At 41.1% G+C, this 18,392-nt stretch overlaps 1 protein-coding gene across 3 annotated transcripts; it reads left to right on the top strand.

The window, feature by feature from the left end:
• The first annotated feature begins 124 nt into the window (after window positions 1-124).
• LOC112566649 (gamma-aminobutyric acid type B receptor subunit 2-like) lies at window positions 125-17,946 on the top strand. 3 transcript variants are annotated; one of them, XM_025242935.1, is made up of 18 exons: window positions 125-1,589; window positions 4,153-4,519; window positions 5,521-5,658; window positions 5,976-6,146; window positions 6,445-6,546; window positions 8,296-8,361; window positions 8,841-8,954; window positions 9,680-9,923; window positions 10,198-10,365; window positions 10,837-10,920; window positions 11,012-11,156; window positions 12,887-13,004; window positions 13,234-13,341; window positions 13,480-13,602; window positions 14,289-14,435; window positions 14,807-14,995; window positions 15,557-15,824; window positions 16,408-17,946. In XM_025242935.1, exons 2-17 carry the CDS (start codon window positions 4,265-4,267, stop codon window positions 15,773-15,775), a joined length of 2,391 nt encoding a protein of 796 aa, XP_025098720.1. In that variant the 5' UTR covers window positions 125-1,589; window positions 4,153-4,264; the 3' UTR covers window positions 15,776-15,824; window positions 16,408-17,946. The 3 variants fall into 3 exon arrangements, with proteins under 3 accessions (XP_025098720.1, XP_025098721.1, XP_025098722.1); XM_025242936.1 differs by lacking the exon at window positions 125-1,589 and adding an exon at window positions 3,233-3,929; XM_025242937.1 differs by lacking the exons at window positions 125-1,589; window positions 4,153-4,519; window positions 5,521-5,658; window positions 5,976-6,146; window positions 6,445-6,546 and adding an exon at window positions 7,104-7,687.
• The last annotated feature ends 446 nt before the right edge of the window (window positions 17,947-18,392 follow it).

The following is an 18,392-nucleotide window of genomic DNA, read 5'->3' as shown; positions in this document are numbered from 1 at the left end:
GCTGTTTCCTCTGTAACACAGTCATTATCGTAGAGTATAAGACAGTAGAGGTCATTAATGATAGTACACGGAGGATGTCAACAACAATGCCTTAAACAAGGGCGACAACCATGCAGCAGCTATTATACAAGGAAACTTAATGATGACGTCTGCCGATACTAAGCTTGAAAACCTTCAGTAAAATCTCCAACAGTACAGAGATATTGTTTATTAGTCAACATTATGATATTTACTAATTGTTTTTATTTTCAAGCCGTTAATTTTGTCTGAGTATTTGTCTTTCTTTTTCTTAGTAGAGCTGAGCACACGCATAAATAAACATGTTTAGTTCTGATGTAACATGAGGCAGTGGATTGTTCCTGTACAAAATCTATTAAGCTGTGACAAGTGATTCTATAAAACACATCAGAAAAATTTAACGGTTTCTTGTCAATCAGTCAGTCGTCCCCTGCGAGTGTGGCCATCTTGTTTCCTACAAAGTCTTTGTTTCTATTTCTGTTCTAGGAGCTGTAATAGGTCTTTCCACCAAAATCGTCTATAGAAACTGTAAATATTTCTATAAAAGTTGTATCGGAACAAAAATAAAATGCACATTATAAGAGTCCTGTTAGAACACGGTGTAGCCGCACCATGTTTACATGGCCGAATAAACACTGTGGCCGGCCACCCGCTTATCGCGTCTCCTTTATGTCCTAGCGCCACGCAGTTCCTTCCTCTTTGCTGTTCCAGGGACAATGACAAACTACAACACGCGCTGTCACACAATATTTAGAATTGGTTTATTTACATTATTTACACGTGCAGACCAATTTCATCCTATTCTACACATACTTAACTCCTACGCCACTAGTGCCTAACATCCACCTCTTTAATGCTTAAGTTGCTAAGTTACTGATTACTAACAGAAGACAAGGGATTTAGAGATTCGTACCTGAGCGACTAGACAGCAGACCTGAACACCTGCACGGTGCTGTGCTACTTCTCCCGCACTCGGAGCGACTCAACGGTTAGCAGAATGGTTTGAATTCTGTTATTCTCATACAGGGCAGTGATTTTAGTAATTGCGGTTTTGTCAATTTTAACATTTAACTGTATTTTTCTATATTTATTTGTCTGCTTATTAAAGCAATAACAGCAGAAATGTCGATAAAATAATAATTTTGAAACGGTTGATGGCGCAATGTGAATGTCATTATGACAGTGAGAATCGGGTGTCGTGGGTTCGTATTTCGGCTTCGACATATCTCTTTCTGTATGTGACACCTGTTTGCAAGACTGATTTGCGATGGGTACTCCGGTTTCCTTCACCCTTATGTGTTTGCTCCGCGTTGTTTTGTGTGTGTAAATGTACTTTGAACCCGATTTCGAAGAAGTAAAACCACTGCTATTGTTACTGTTAACAGATGATGATGAGGAGGGGGAGGGGGAGGAGGAAGAAGAGGAGGAGGAGGAGCAAGAATAGAAGGTGAGCATCACGGCAGTTTGACGTGTTAGATATCAGAGGTACGTCAGCAAGATAAGAAGTAAAGTGCTGTTGCTTCATGGAGAAGGAGCAAAACGATAGCAGAGGGAAATCATTAAGTGAACATGTATCGTATTCTTTACATTTAATTAGTAATTGTTTAGTTGTGCACTCATCACGCTTACCATGTTTCCTTTTATTAGTTAATTCAATGGGATGAGCTGGAATTTAAAGAAGTTCATCTGTTGTTGATGTGCTCTAGGAACTCAGTTGATGAGCGACTGAATGCGATTATAAGAACTTGCGGCCTCAACAACTCTTGTAATGTGATAGCTAAGTGGGACACGAAAATCTACAATTAAAAGTTGTGACTGAAATGGTAGAGGCGTTCACAAACCACAGGCCACTCGAATAACTAAAAGGGCCCGGTGTGTCAGCTTTTAGACAACCATTAGGCACAGCTCTCGGGTACAATTCTTAGGAATAATTTTCTCAGAATAACAAACTGTTTACAAAATCTCTTAATCTGCCAAAATAGAAATAAATCCCGACAGCATGCTCGTGTCCATCAGACTCCCGACGCATACTTTAACTAAATATTAAGACCCTCGTACTGGCACATATCTAAAACCCTTAGCACCTCACGTGTGATGTTGAACTGTGATGACGTTCGTCCACTATCCTCCAAGGCGCCTTGAAGGACAGTCTTCGATAGGGTGTCGTCCGGGTCACGTGGTCAAAGAAGACCACTTACGTCGCTTGAATATTGAAAGTAGAGGTTCCTGTTGTCCTTTGACTGTCGCCAGCGTGTTTCGTACAAAGTCGTTGGTGATACGTTCTTTGTATGAGATCCAGAGCAGCCTCCTCAGGTACTTGTTCTCCAATGCCTGGATTCTCGTTTCCTGTTTCAGAGAGAATGTATAACATAGAGCAGGATTGGCACTACCAGGGATTTTTACAGATTGTATTTGGTAGCGAACCTCATCTCATGGCTATGTCAGATCCTATCTAGTCTAGCCAATGCCGCTGTTGCTGTCGCGATCCTGGCATGGAGCTGCCGTCCTTGGAGAGGGTGTCTTCCAAGTACTTGAAGCTGCTGACCTCTTCGAGTTGTACCTCGTTCAAAGAGATCTGTTTTGCTGCTGCCATTGACCATAACTTTGCTGTTTACAGTGCTGGTCTCCATTCCATATGCATTTGAACTGTCTGTCAATCTGTTGGTGAGGTCTTGCAGTTCTTTGTTAGTGCCTGCTAACAGATCTTTGTCGTCTGCAAAGAGTAGGTTGCAGATTGGCCTTCCACAAATGGAAATGGAAAAATGTTGGTCGTAGAAGGTTTCGAGCATGATGTTCTCAGAGAAGATGTTGAACAACATCGGTGTTAGGGTACATCCTTGAAGTACGCCTACTGCTGTTCGAAAGTAATCTCCTATTTCGTTATTCAACATTACTGAACTCGTAGAACTATTATATATATACCTTCGTGACTTGAACGATGTTTGGTGCTGCATTTTCGCATCAAGTGCCATAACCCATCGTTTCAGACTCTGTCAAATACCTATTTGAAGTCAATGAAGCTGTGGTGGAGGTCCCAATGATGCTGAAAATGCTTTTCTATACAGATTTAACACTGTTTAAGATCTGCTCAGCTGTACTCCTACCTTGTCTGAAACCATCCTGTTCCTCTGCTAGCAGTTTCTCTGCGGTGGTGCGTATACTGAAAACAAACAAGAAAAACTTTGAGAGGTCTTAGATAAATATAGACTGACATCACACATTAATTGCTGCCTTAACCCACCCAAAGAGCTATGGGAGTGAAAATGGTGGCAGTCTATCCTAATTCTAGATTTATCTAAACTGTCAAAGAGTATTAATAGGATAACATATCCCATAAAAACAATTTTTAAAAAACACACGTGAAGGGATCTGGCAACCAACACAGTTCACCACCACTGCAGATAGCAGTCCTCCTGGACCTAAGAACACGGAACAACAGCTGACAGAGGGCACCAACAGTAGTAAGAGGACGAAGCTACCCTCCCTCTACAACTACCGTCACCCCTTTCCCTTCTCGCTACCTCCCTCCTCCACTCACCTATATTTCTTAATATTGCCACCACCAGAGCGGAATTACACTCTAGGGTTAGTGACTGATTAGGTGGGTTGTGGTCTTTCTGCAGTTGCTCCGGCTAGTTGGGGATTGGCTGGAGGACGCTGGGTGTGTGTGTAGGTCTAAACTCTTGGATGTGTGTTGGTTTTTGAAGTGAAACTGAAGTGAACAAGAACTTGGCAATGACTTGGTCCCTTGGTCACCAGTTTCCAGATTTTTTTTATTTTTTTTTTTTTGAACGTCAAGGGACTTTTCTTCAAGACCTTGACAAGCCAGTATGGCAACGACTGTATTATTGGAAGTAGAGATAACATGAGTAATACTGAGACTCTTCTGAGATCAACAAAATTGAAATAATGTACGTATTCGGATAATTGTTAGTAATTCGATGATTATTGGCATTTTTCGAGACGACTGCCACTAGGACAACTTAATGTCCCACCACCTGAAACACTAACCTCTATCTATGCCAGATATCTTGGACTCGCCAACTCCTTAGAGTCGATCCTAAAAGGTGGCAAGGAACGAGACTAGATGGCTACATCCAGAGTTGGATTTCAGTTTCACTTTCTTTGTTGCAGACAATTTTCCTACATCTTCGCTTACTGTGGCGCTGATATATACCGGAGAAAGAGAACTGCAGGAGATACTGTGTCCAACCCACCGTAGAACCTGGTCATACAGTTAGCTAGCATGAAGCTACATAGGCGCGTGCTGACGTTCTGGTTCGTGTTCGTCACCCTGGATGGATTAACAGCACTGTTTCAAAAAAGTGTTTCCTGCAATAACAATAAAACGTTAAGCGTCATCGGTCTGTTTGGAAAAACGGTGCAATATGATATTGGGGACATCAGTGAACACGGTGCACAGCTGGCAGTGAACGACATCAACAGTAGAAGTGACATTCTGCCGGGCTACAAGATCGCCCTGCTGGCCGCCACCACTCAGGTACGTCACGTGACGAAACATGGCCGCTACAGTGACTATTGACTCGGGTGCACGCCCGCTGTCTCGATAGAAAGTGAAAAGCTGAACAGTATTTGATATCTACACCTCTGCTACCCAGTCTAAAACCTCTTTTTTCTTTAAAAGGCTTCGCAGTTGCTTGTTCAGCTCGTGCAGCTCCACCTGTCCGCGCGGTGCCAGACGACCTTGACTCGATCGAACGTTGAACTCTAACGAGGTCAAAGCCAGATGGCAAAATGGTCACAGCCAAGGGCGTAATAACAATATCTTCTCTGACATTCACTACTTTTGTTTATCTCTCACATGCTCAGTGGAAAATGTACAATCTCTGTTCGTAACACTTTTTGCACCAAACGTTTCCTAACAATGCGAGCATCAACAGTTTTACAAAAGACTGGCACCAACATGCTTTGCTGAATACATGCACTGAAAGTTTAAATTAATATGAGCACCAACAATTTTACCTCATCTTGATGAGGGTACCTGTGTCACTTGGAGCCCGCGGCGGGAACGTCCTTCTCTCTGGACGAAGGGAACTCGAGTGACTACTGTGCTCACATTTCACATCCGTTCTTAAGCCTTGAATGTCCGGACATTCAGTGTTTAGCTCGACAGAGGTTAAAACAAGCTGAGGCAAGGACCCATTGACCTTTAAGCTGAGGTCATCTTTGCAGTCTGATTTCATCGATGATGAGCTTGTATCAGCATGTATGTTGTAGGGCTGACATGTAGGGATAGGCTCTACTTCTGTCTGCATCCACACCTAGGAACAGTAACAACCTTTCAAGCATTGTTCATGCCAATACCCAGAGATATATTTATTGTAAGTAAATATGTAATATTTGTGTTACTGGTGTTGTTTCCTAGCTTTCAATGAGTCCGTGTTACATTCTAACAATCTAACCACTGTTTCAAAGCTGTTAAGACTGCCAGTGACGTATCATGCTCCACTGTGACGTCTGACGAACTCTATTGTATTACAGGGCGACGTCTCCATAGGCATCGAGCAACTGCTGAAAATGCTGTTTGAATGCCCCACCAAAGTGATGGTGCTCGGAGCCTCCACATCGTACGTCACCAGCTTCACGGCTGCAATATCCCGCAGGTGGAATCTGGTACAGGTAGGCTGGAAAATACATTGACACTGTGACGGAAAGAACAAACACAAGTTTCTCACTTATTCCCGCACCAAAGACCTCAACAAAAGGACAGCATCTGCTCAGCCATGTCGTTTCTGTTCTCCTGATGAACTGGTAAAGAGTTCTAACGGTCAGCAAAGTGTCTAATCGTTGTAAGAAACAAGTTTGTGAATACATTCTGGCCTACGTGTTGCTTTTAGCCATTCATACTCGATGTGGCATGTCTACCCTGATTTGAGATCCGTGTGTTCATGTCACATGTGTATCTCTCACATATCTTCATCCTTCCCTTTATTCAGATTTCCTTCTCTGCCGCGGATCCAGCGTTGTCAGACAAGAGCAAGTTCCCCTGGTTCTTCAGAACCTCTCTGTCCACCGAAGTCTATTCTCAAGCTTTCATCAAGCTGATGCAAAACTTCCAGTGGGTCGAATTCTCTGTGATACACCAATCCTACGCGTTGCTCACCTCGGTAAGTTTCAAAGTTTTGTCCCTGCATGCTTGCAAGTGTGTAAAGGAACTTACAATAGTAATATACTACTCACAACATTGTAAGTGCTAGATAATAGCATTGACTGCAGTAAAGTTTTTTTCCTTAGCATATACCTTCTAGAAGTCCCCACAAGACGGTGGAACCTTTATTCCTTGGCGAGGGCAAGGTCTGGAACGATCACTTTCCTTGATCTCTATTCGATAACTATACGTAGATCTGAAAACAGCTGCAATCTCTTGCTTGCTTCCTGTTAATTTGTTGTTGTTTTTTTTTACAGACAGAGGAGAGGATGAATATGTTTTTGAACGCCACTAATATCACCCTAGTCAACGTCGAAACATTTCACACGAACGTAGGGAAGACAATTAAAAACCTTAAGGTAACTATTTGAACTCTCACCTTTGTCACTTCAAACCATAAACACATTCATATTTTTCCCATTTTACTCGTGTTTCCAATAAAAACATTAATTAGTACTTTTAGTATGATTTTCCGATTTCTTTATTAACCCCGACTCTCTCTTTATACAGATATATTCTTCAGTCCGATAAACCATTTAGAATACCCTCCCTTACTGCTATTAAACTCTGCAACCTTTTACTTTTATCTTATATATTTACATGCACATGAGAATCGAACAATAGATTGACATCGTGTCACCATATGTGATGGAAGTACATTATATAAATGCATAACACGCGTGTTGTTGTTTTTTTTCGGACAACCTAAGACAAAGATCTGCTGGTAGGTTTCCTGTCCCTTATGCTGATAGTAATAACAACCTCAAGCCCAACAGACTACTAATTTTGTTCTTTAAAATAAGCGACTCAAGCAGGCAGATTTTCAACAGTCAACATACGGGTGATCTCTCGTCAACGGTTGGAAGGTACTAAAGTTATCCTTATATCTGCCACGATTTCATTCACAAGCAAAAAACCATGGTGGGAGCAAAGAAGTCGAGACGCGTGGGTGCCGCTGATCCTTGGCTATTCAAGGAAAAATGCAGGATGACACGACATCGCATGAGCAGACGACATCGCGCGAGCAGACGACATCGCGCGAACAGACGACATCGCAGGAGCAGACGACATCGCGCGAGCCGTAGACGACATCGCGCGAGCGCAGAGAGCGAAGATTTGAGATCTAAGATGGGAGATCTAAGATGGGAGATCTAAGCTTCCCATGTAGCCACCTGCACGGTCCTTCGGAAGCGTTTGTGTCAATAACGAAGGATTATCATCCTGTTCAGTCCACAACCCAAACAAGATGGCAGCGAAGAACAGGACACAGAAGCCGCTAGTGGGAGAAAAATGTTGATTGGAAGAAAAGACGCAGCACAAGCAGTGAGGAACAATCTAGAACAGATAAGAACAACGCAGCAAACATCACAGGTCGGTAAAATAACCTCAAACTCGACACAGATCCACGGACAAAACAAAACGACAGAAAGCTGGTCTCCTCCACCAATTGATGAGAAGGGAAATCACTCTCATCTCATTTTCAATTTCATAAGTGATCAGGTGCTTTATTTCTCGCTTGCTGTTACCAAAAAAAGAAAATTATAAAAAAATAAAAAACACTCTCAGTTTACTGTTAAGGAAGATCTCCTGAAAAGGTACTCAGCATGACTCCTTTTCTTCTTGTTTTTCACTTTCGAAGCGAGCAACAATTGTCTTCCCCTTTTTCTACAAACTGAGTCTACTTGTAAGCCTTCACATCCGGTCTCAAACCCAAACTCTATAATTTCTTGCATTGTAAGTAGCTCCGTCTACTACTCAAGTTTTCATCCATGTGCTTTTTTAGAGTGCTATCGGCTGTCTGACGCTTGTGTTTATTGTATGGTTGATGGTCAGTTTGTTTGTTTATCTTTCTTGTGCCGCACATTCAGTTTGTATCCGCTTGGGACAAGCGCTGAGAGCTTGCTCCTTACATTTGCAAGCATGAGCTACATAAATCTTGCGTTGTTGTTGTTGTCGTCGTCGTCGTCGTCGTCGTTGTTGTCGTTGTTGTTAAGCTTAAAGGCTCAGAGCCAGCAAGTCCCTACACTTGTGCTAAAATCGTGAAGACCATTGTCTCTACCGTTAGGAACGAGACTGAGTGAAATCTTAGTTCCCAAAGTCTGTTGCAGTCGAAGGATGCGCGGATTATCTACGTCGCTTCTTTCGAGAACAAGGCCAGGCAAGCAGTATGCGCGGTCAGTATTTTCCATCCTCTCTCCTCTTGTTGTGCATGTTGTGTTTACATGACTTTGTCTCAAACCATCTTGTGCTGTATCTTAAGATGCCGCGTGTCGCTGCCATGTCATTCATCAGTCAAGTGTGGTTGAACTCAAGAATTCCTTTTAGCGAGTTTGCCTCATGCACAGAAGAGCATTTGGCCTTCCATTCTAAAATTTCAGAAACGGCAAGTGGGGGGGGGGGCTGGGGGAGGAAGTAGGTGTATTTTTAGACAGTTTCAACATAAAAATAAATAGTTGAAATAAATGAAAATGAAAATAATAATCTTTTAAAACATCACAAAAATCATAACGTGTTTCACAAGATTTCACTATTATTTTTTAACTCTCTATGTGCTGGAATTACCTTTACGGGAGGGAGGGAATACTTAGAAAGCTTCGGGTTTTTGAAGATGTTTAAGTGGGATACGCACCACAGAATCTATTTTATGTGTTAGGCCTACAGAAGGAACTTCTACGGACCCCAGAGAGTGTGGATATTTCCAGCCTCCTACGGCAGCAAGTGGTACGAGATTAACGACACAAAGTGCACTGCATCTCAAATGCTGCAAGTACGTACGTCTCATCGTTGCTGTCATCTTACCCATTGCTCGTGCCAAAAATTCTTTATAACTTAGTGTTTTACAACTCAAACTACACTTCATAAAATATTAAATAAATTACTAGAGTAAAAAAAAGTTTCTTGTACGTTTTAAAATTAAATAATGTGATGCTCATTAATCGTCTTGTTATTTTGCTGTGGCCATGAGGCTGTCAGTGCTCAGTTTTCAAATGAGCAAATCACGTATGATGATGGTCATGATGTTGAAAAGTTTTCACAGGAGTGAGTGTGTTCTCTGATTCCACACTGCCGCCAATACCATTTCAATGTACGTGTAAGTTAAGTTAAACGGCATCAGAACTTAGAAAATCAACATCTTGAAAATACTGTTTGAACACCTAGTCGGCACTTAGCAGTTCTACAATAATATGAGTATACTAACCCTGAATTAACACAGATAAATACCAGTAAAGCATATTAACAGACATGTTATAAGAATGTAAACACATTTTGTAACAATGCAAACACAATACGATGTAAGATAGCAGCAGCATCATCAATCCCATCAAACTGGGAAGACTCATCAGAAATATTCTGATAGACAAGCTATTACACTTTAAATACAACCCAATAAACTTGCTATTAGACGCTAAATGTATTCTTATAAATGTTGTATTAGACTCTAAATACAACCCGCTAAACATGTAAGAAAGACTACATCATCTGGACGAACAGGTCATCGACGGCTACTTCACCATCGCCCCATCGCATTACCACGGAAATGACACAGTCAGCAAGATGTCTATCTCTGACGTGTATTGTCGCTACAAGACCTTGCGCAACCAGTCCTGTGACCCTCACTACAAGGACAACTCTGTTGATGACCTGCAGGGCTTGCACTACATGCCCCTGGCTTATGATGCCATGTGGGCCGTGGCCCTTGCCCTCCACAAAACTCTCACTGACCTCAAGGCTTCTGGTAAGTGCAATGTTAGTCTCACGTAGATGGGGCAGCTTTCAATTACAGTTTTTCTAATTAGAATGGAGAAAGATTTGTTGGTAGCAGTCATGATGTTTACACTTCCGTCTCCTCCAAATGTGTGTTGTTTGCTGTCTTGGAGCAGACACAAGTTCTGACCATCGTTGCGTGACGAAATAGGAAAAAATTCTCTATTGAATTTAATGGATTAATACATTTGTTTTAATATCTTAATCTTGAAAGAGAACAATTTGGTCATTTCTATTTTATGCAGGTTCTGGTGGACTGGAAAACTTCACATACAACAACACGAAGCTAGCTGAGAAAATCTACGAAAATATGCAAAATGTTTCTTTTAAAGGAATATCTGGAGACATCGCGTTCTCACCAAAAGGGGAAAGAGTGGCCACCGTATCAGTCTTTCAGTTCCAGCAAAATTCAGGTAGTTTTTCAAAGTGATATTTAGAACAATGGTCAGTTATTTAAGGGCGACTCAAAAGAACTGATGGAAAAAGATCAGGCTGGCCTTAGAGCTGGTAGAATAAGCAGGCAGCTCAGTAGATTTTTCCAATTCACTTAGGTTAAATAATGTCTGCTGACATGTCTCTTGACGAACATGTTTCTCACACAGGTATTGGCTCTTATTACGAGCTTTTATTCCTAGCTGTAAACGGTTGTTGTACATATGGGCTATGACCATTCACGTCTCATTTCTATTGATGGAATGCGTAAGTAATAATTTAGTTCAAATGTAGTTTTGTTTTCTTATGATATTTTTGTGGGCTGGATTATTCTAAAATTCTGATTATACATACACATGAAAGAACAAGATATATATATATACACATCTATACACGGAAATGAAAGTTGTGTTCACGATATCTTCTTGTGTTTGTGTGTGTGTGGCCTACAGGAGGTCAGTTTGTAGCAATCGGGAGGCAAAAGCGATCAGACATGGAGATTGAATGGAACAATACGAGGGTCTACTGGCCAAAAGGTAATTTCTTATTAAGTTTTCAAATTACACACAGAGAGACAGCTGCTGTGATCTGGATGTGAAAACTGATTTTGGTCATTTTCTTGCCCAGGTAAGCCAGTCTCTGTCCGTCCTACCAAGAAACGATTAATACCGTTGCCCAAAGAAAAGTACATCGTCATGTGTTCTCTGGCTGCACTGGGAATGCTGACGTCAGCAATCTTCTTGACCTTTAACATCGCCTACCGCAACGTCAGGCAAGCAAACACACGCACGCACGCACGCACGCACACATTCTTTCTCTCAAAAGACTGCTGTCTCGTCGTACCTGCCTAAGAAAACTGTTCATTTTCTTTACATTTTACCAGATTGGAATGAGTGGATTTGCTGTAAACATAATTGCAGGACATCGAACTCAGTTTTTAAACTCAATTTTCTAACAAAATCGATGAGGAATTCAACTGGGACTAAAATTCTCTGTATATTTACGTACTATACCCAAGCCAACACTATCCTTGTTATTAAAAATAGCTAGTTATGGTAAGTTTTGATACTTCGATACTGATGTTTCATTTTATACAGTTTCTTAATGTTTTTATTGGGGGGGGGGGATATTTTGTTTTCGCCAGGACAGGATAAGAACCTTGATGTGCATACACGCTTGTATATACACAATATCTATATATATATATCTTTATTCTCAAACATGTGTATATCACAAATACATATATATCTATATATCACAAACACATATGCGTCACAAACGCAGACATAAACATATATATATACACCACAGATGGATATATATATATATATCACAAATATATATATACACACATCTAAACACACATCTATCTACAGATATCTTACAAACATTATATATATATATCACAAGAATAAACACATATATGTCACATACATAAATGCATATATATAGTACAATTGTTTTGATTGGTTCTAGATTAATATTTTACTACATTAAAAGGAGAATGTAGTCAGGCCGTCATCAGCTGTACACACATACCCAGCAGGCTGGTCTACATGGCGTCTCTGGCAGACCTCACAATGTCGCCATTGTCCGATGATATGCTCTGACTTTCATGTAAGGAGACAACGAGGTGAATGAGTTTTACCAACGACAAAGTTATAAAGACGGTTGTAAAAAGCAACATCCTCGTGACACTTAGACTGAAAGTCAAGGGTCAGCTCAGACGCCCACCAGCAGATGGCAAGAACGATGTGTAGTTACGCCTGGGCAAAACCAATGACAGGGCCTCAGACTCCGAGAGGCTTCGCAGGCCAGTACTCTATACTTCGTCCTGCTGCCTAGTGGCTTCAAACCTAGCGTCAACAAAGCCAAGACAAAGACACAATCAGGCACTGATATAGGCAGCGACCATGATAAATATAAGTTCAAGCTGAAGGCGAAAAGCCGCTCAAGCATCCACCGAATTTGGAAGCTTAAAATACCAAACATTTTGAAAAATAAAGCTAAACTAGTCGCAATGAACCTGGTGTACTGTGATGCAGACATCCTCGCTGTAAACATCAAAGAAGTGTTCCTGTCAATAGCCAGGAAGTGCTAGGGCGTCAACGTGTGCAAGCCTGTAGAAACTATCTGTAGAAAATGTATTTTGTACTTTTAGTTTACGTTTGTTTAGACTACCAACAGTCAAGCTGCCACCATCTCTGTTGACCTGCAAAGATGGTCAAGAAGGGGTGGACAGCTTCCCATTGACCAATGGCTGAGATAGGTGTGAGTGGTGGGCACTCTGTCCCCCTCCAACGGCCAGTATCAGTCTAGAACACATTCTGCCAAGTGACAGTCTGTCCCACACACCTCGTCCCTTTTAGAGTCCTGTTTGGTGTTGCGCCCTTCTGCTTGTCCACCCGCCAACCTATCAGTTTATCTGTGTGTGTGTTGGAGTATCGTTTAACTACCTTCCCCGCGCACGAAGATGAGAAGCAGGTGGTGTTCCTGTTTCAGGATGATCAAGATGTCGTCCCCCATGATCAACAACCTCATTGTGATTGGCTGCCTCTTTTCCTACTCCAGCATTTTCATCGAAGATGTCTTTCTCTCTGGCCTCAGCGTGTACTGTTATGTAAGTTTTATTTTGTGTGTGTGTGTGTGCAAACGATAGGTTCTAGGAAAGACGAAATGTCGTCAGTTGAGGAACTGCTGTCTATTATTTCTATTATTTAATTACTTAACCATTTTTAAGTTCAGTGCTGTATTCTGCTGCTGCTGCTGCTTGATGATGATGATTGATGATGGATGATGCATGGATGATGATTGATGATTGATGATTGATCATGATGATGATGATGCAGGCCAAGCTGTACGTGACTATCCTGGGCTTCTATACGGCGTTCGGAGCTCTGTTTTCCAAGACCTGGCGGGTGTACAAGATCATGTCAGATCTGTCCTTTAACGGTCAGGTAGGTGTTCCTCGAATGTCAAAACCCCCTTTAAGCTGAAGCCTGATTCCTTACTTTGTTCTTCATGTCTGCGTGCTCAAATACCTTGTCTTTGTTTCTGTTACTTGCCATCCGCTTATTTTATTCCAACTTGTTCAGGACCTCCAAGATCGCCACTTGTTTCTGAGAGTTGCAGTCCTTGTGATCTTTAACCTTTTGCTGCTTGTTGTGTGGACCAGCGTTGATCCTTTCATAGTGGAAAGGCAAACCGAGGGCCAGCCGGTGAGTGGTTCTTATTCTCCTACCCCTTACAGTAGTGAGTAGTGCTCAGCGTACTCTCAGGACCGAGAAAAGGACGTCCCCGTTACCCATTACAACTCACTCCATGTCCTAGTCACACGTAGTATTGATACTTGCTACTTCCGTTGGCGAGTGTTTAGGATGTGCTCCGCCTTGACACTGCGACCACAGGGGTTAACGACCTATCATCACCCACCTACAACATTGTGATACTAACATGTCAAGGACACACAACATGAATAACACATACCATAGACAAGTAATGTTAACAGCAAGTGAAAAATCTACATTAGCTCCTACACGTGCACACATTTGCGTATCTTAGTGTATTTTGGAAGTTAATGTAGGTACGTTTGAGTCAACAGCATGTAATATTACGTACATTTTTACTAATAGTGTTGTAAACTAGTGCAAATGTTCACAGTTCCAATAATGATAATTATTTAGAGAGAGCCCATCGCCTATTCTCGTGTCTGACTGGTCAAATTCTTTGCCCGACTGTTTCATGTGGTGTAAGATATATATATACACCAGAAGCTTTCATGTAGCTTGTATGAGGTTTGAAGATCTCTTGTAGCAATATTTGTCTCTGTAAGAAAAAATGCAATAAAGCTTTAGATGAGTACGATCGGTATGACGAGCCTTTCTTATGTCATGTGACCACACAGGAACTAAACAAGGAAGAAGATTATATAGAAATATCCGAGAGTCTTCGCTGCAGGTTGAAATACTCCCAGTCTCTGGACCTCGTGCTGCTGTCCACTCAGGGGCTTCTCATCTTCTTTGGCGCCTTCCTGGCGTGGCAGACTCGCAAGGTAACGCTCCTTTAGCCGAATGTTACGTCACGTGACGTAGAACTATTTTTAGGTCCTCCTGTGATCACGTGTACGTTTTTGTAACGTCGCACGTCTGATGGCAACAAGCTGGCAGTCCAGTCACACACGTCTGATGTTTAAAATTTTTCAGAAAATTCCCGTTTCCGGCAAGAACGATTTTCGCTGAGCGCTCGTATTAGTCTTTCATAAACCTGCTGAGCTGTGCTGGCTCATGACAGTCATCTGCTCGTTTTATGTTTGAGTAACATGAAATAATGTCAAACGTTATAAGTTTTTCATCAGGGAAATATGTCACATGCCTCTTAACAGCATAAGCTCGCGTGTTTCTCATGGTGATGCTGTTTTCCCAGGTGAGCATCCCCGAGCTGAACGACTCTCGCTGGGTCGGCATGTGTATCTACAACGTGGTGCTGCTCGGCTCTCTGCGCGCCATCCTGGTGATGGGCACACACCAGACCCCCGAAATGACCTACCTCACGGACTCTGTCATCGCCTTCATTGGTGCCAGTGTCACACAGTACTTTATCTTTGTTCCCAAGGTAAACATCTCTTTTTATTCTTGCAACACACACACACACACACACACAGAATCATCGCCATTATTTCCAACCAGACAAGCTTCACAGAGATGTCTGACTGGTCGATCTCGATTGAAGTTGTGTTATGTACGGAAATTAAAACTAACTGCAAAATTTATTAGTCTCCAATTACCTGTTTAAAAAATCAAGTAAAAACAGAGTTGGTACCTTGAAATCATAAACCATGACTTCGTTTCGCGCTTTATTTCTGTTGAGGTTAGTGGTAGACAATTTGTAAAATAAACATGATCTGTATATCTTCTAAGTTGTCTGCTAGTATCTCGAGGCCTTGTAGTGGGTACAAAAATCTGAGAATTCTTTTCTCAATATGTATAACTCCTTGAATTTATGAGCGTCTGTTAGAATATATATATTACTTTTAAGGCTCATAGAGTATAAACAACTATATAATGTTTATTCATTATTATGGTATATTCACGGATATTATTCAGTCTTGATTGTGTGATAAGCAAGATTCGACAAGCATTTCAATTGTCATTGTCGTCCCTGGTGACACTACAGATGATGGCGTTCAGACGCCAGCGACAAGCAGGTCCCGACGTCCTCCTGAGTAGACTGGTGATGAAGAACATGTGCCTGGCGCCCTCTGGCTCTACGCGGTCGCCCACGTCGCAGCACGTCACCGTGGTCACCAGCTTGAAGTCCTCTCCCGTGAACACGATGTCCGAGGTTGAAGATTGTCGAATCTGTAGGTCGAGGAAGTCCGACAGCAATTGTTAGTGGACGCTCGTCGACATCCTTCATTGACACTCCAGGTCTCCAGGAAGGTGTAAGTTCAAGGGTCACGCTTATCTTACCTATGACCTCGATAATGTTGTGCTTTAAAGGCCTAAATATCACAGCAGCAGGTCTACTTGGGGATTTTAAACCATGATGTCAACAGTAACATGACAGTAGTGAGGTTTCCGCTCTATTAGAGTATTCTTGCTAATTCTTCGTGGCGATAGTCGTTTGTTTGCTGCTATTAGCAGACCTCGTTGTCATACACTTCATTTTCACACCACAAATAAATACTCAGTTGAAGTTTTATACAGAATTAATGATTCAGTGCATGTGCGAAATGTGACCACCTTGAAACTAGAAAACGGTGCATTGCTACGATAACTAACAATAACAGGAGAGTGTGATATCGCCTCACTAAACAACTCAGTCTTGGTATATGTAAGCTTTATTTACATGCTGTCGTAGTCCTAGTCTAATTCTTTTGTCTCCCTCCCCTTGTTTCCAGTAACAATGCATCCAAGACATGGTTATATTCCCCCTGCCCTTGGGACCTTGATGTTTTATCACAGTTTTGTTTCAGCTTTTCCGTTGAGACATTTTGCTGGATTATCTGTGCTCTTGTTTTTCAGCCAAACATGAACATCGTGCTTTCTCGCCCCAGACTGGTCTGCATGATGCACTGTACCAAGTCTTCACAAAGAAAGGAAGAAGACCAGGATGTCTTTGAAGAAACATAACTTCATGTGGATACTGAGACATTGGTTTATCAAACGTACAGACATGACTGGCAGTACAATAAGCTTCTGAGTGTTCTTGAACTTAAGGGGACATTAAGAAAATGAAAGTAGAAAAAGAAAGAATGTGGAAAGAGTCAAAAATGTTAACAATATAATACATATTTGCAATGTCAACTATACATGACACATATCTACAATGTCTACTGTACATGACACATACAATGTCAACTGTACGTGACACATACAATGTCAACTGTACGTGACACATACAATGTCAACTGTACGTGACACATACAATGTCAACTGTACGTGACACATACAATGTCAACTGTACATGACACATACAATGTCAACTGTACACGACACATACAGTGTCAACTGTACATGACACATACAATGTCAACTGTACATGACACATACAATGTCAACTGTGCATGACACATACAATGTCAACTGTGCATGACACATACAATGTCAACTGTACATGACACATACAATGTCAACTGTGCATGACACATATCTACAATGTCAACTGTGCATGACACATACAATGTCAACTGTACATGACACATACAATGTCAACTGTACATGACACAATGTCTACTGTACATGACACATACAATGTCAACTGTACATGACACATTGTATCACACAGACGTTTACACGTTTATGTGTTTCAGTTTGTGATTTGAAAGTTTGTAAAAGCTCGTTCGAGCAGCTTGCACGACAATATGTATCTGAGTATAACCATGAACACTTTTTAATGATACTGTTATTAATTGCTATCTTATTTTTTGCAGATATTAGTTTTAGTTATGATATGTGTTATAATTACCTTTCCCATTACCCGGAAGCTCTCAAATCTAGAGATCTCATGCACATACTGTCAGTCCGTTTCTCTCATTTGAGAAATAAAAATTAACCCTGAGTCGTTTTCTCCACTAATTAACCCTAGGAGTTTGGTATCGAGATTAATCCGCCGGCTACCCTCAGCCTACAGCAACGGCCGCTTTCTTTCAAAAGATAGAAGTGTTCTGAGCTTTGTAGACTGTACACAGTTTTTCGTGTTTTGTTTTGTTTTTTTTTTTCTTTTATTGACGTTTCATATTCTTTTCATGTTCGTTTCAATTCGTTACATCATTACACTGATAACCCAAATGATGCATTATTCAACGCTTGAAAGCAAGTGACTAGTATACACATACACACCAACCTCCTCCCGATGGAGAAGTTCATTGCATTTACAGTCTACACACATGGTAAACACACTTAAGGGGCATTAGGAGAGGGCAACATTGTAGTAGATGTTGACAACTGATTTATACATTCACTGAATATGGTGAGTGGAGCACAAAAAATATGTCATTGACTACTGACAAGCATTATTAATAACATAGGTTACTTATAGGTCTGCTAAATTACAAAGCAAGGGCTCAGTTACAATACACACCTTTCCCTTACATCAGATATTGAGTGAATGCCAATTTCCTGACAATTTACTAATTGCAACAAAAACCCAAATTCCTCTGCTTGACACCAATGATCTTATAACTAACATTGGCAATAGTGTTCAAACTGTTCCTATCATGGACAGACAAGCACAGCATTTGGAATCTTTAACAGTGCTTGTATTTGTGGGCATTTGATTTTATAACCTTTTACTTAGTTTTTAAGCATTCTTAAATATTTTGTGTAATCTAGCATTACTTGGTTCATTCCTACATCTTCATCCATTCACTTAGTTCATGTTTTTCAGGGTGTCATCACTTTCTTAAGCTTATGATTCAAGATTTTTTTTATTCTTTCGCCGTTTCAAGGGTATTGAGATATTCAATATATATATATTCACACTCATTACTATATATCATTTTTATCAA

The sequence above is a fragment of the Pomacea canaliculata genome, linkage group LG6 (assembly GCF_003073045.1).
Source record: "Pomacea canaliculata isolate SZHN2017 linkage group LG6, ASM307304v1, whole genome shotgun sequence".
Classification (NCBI taxonomy): Eukaryota; Metazoa; Mollusca; class Gastropoda; order Architaenioglossa; family Ampullariidae; genus Pomacea; species Pomacea canaliculata.
Note: the sequence above shows the minus strand (reverse complement) of the source record. Positions and strands in the feature narration are given on the sequence as shown.

Excerpts from the sequence above, each read along its gene's own strand:
- LOC112566649 (XM_025242935.1), top strand. The coding sequence starts at position 4,265 with ATGAAGCTACATAGGCGCGTGCTGACGTTCTGGTTCGTGTTCGTCACC. Across the intron at positions 4,520-5,520 it reads TGCTGGCCGCCACCACTCAG|GGCGACGTCTCCATAGGCAT; the intron begins GTACGTCACGTG and ends ATTGTATTACAG. Across the intron at positions 6,147-6,444 it reads CCTACGCGTTGCTCACCTCG|ACAGAGGAGAGGATGAATAT; the intron begins GTAAGTTTCAAA and ends TTTTTTTTACAG.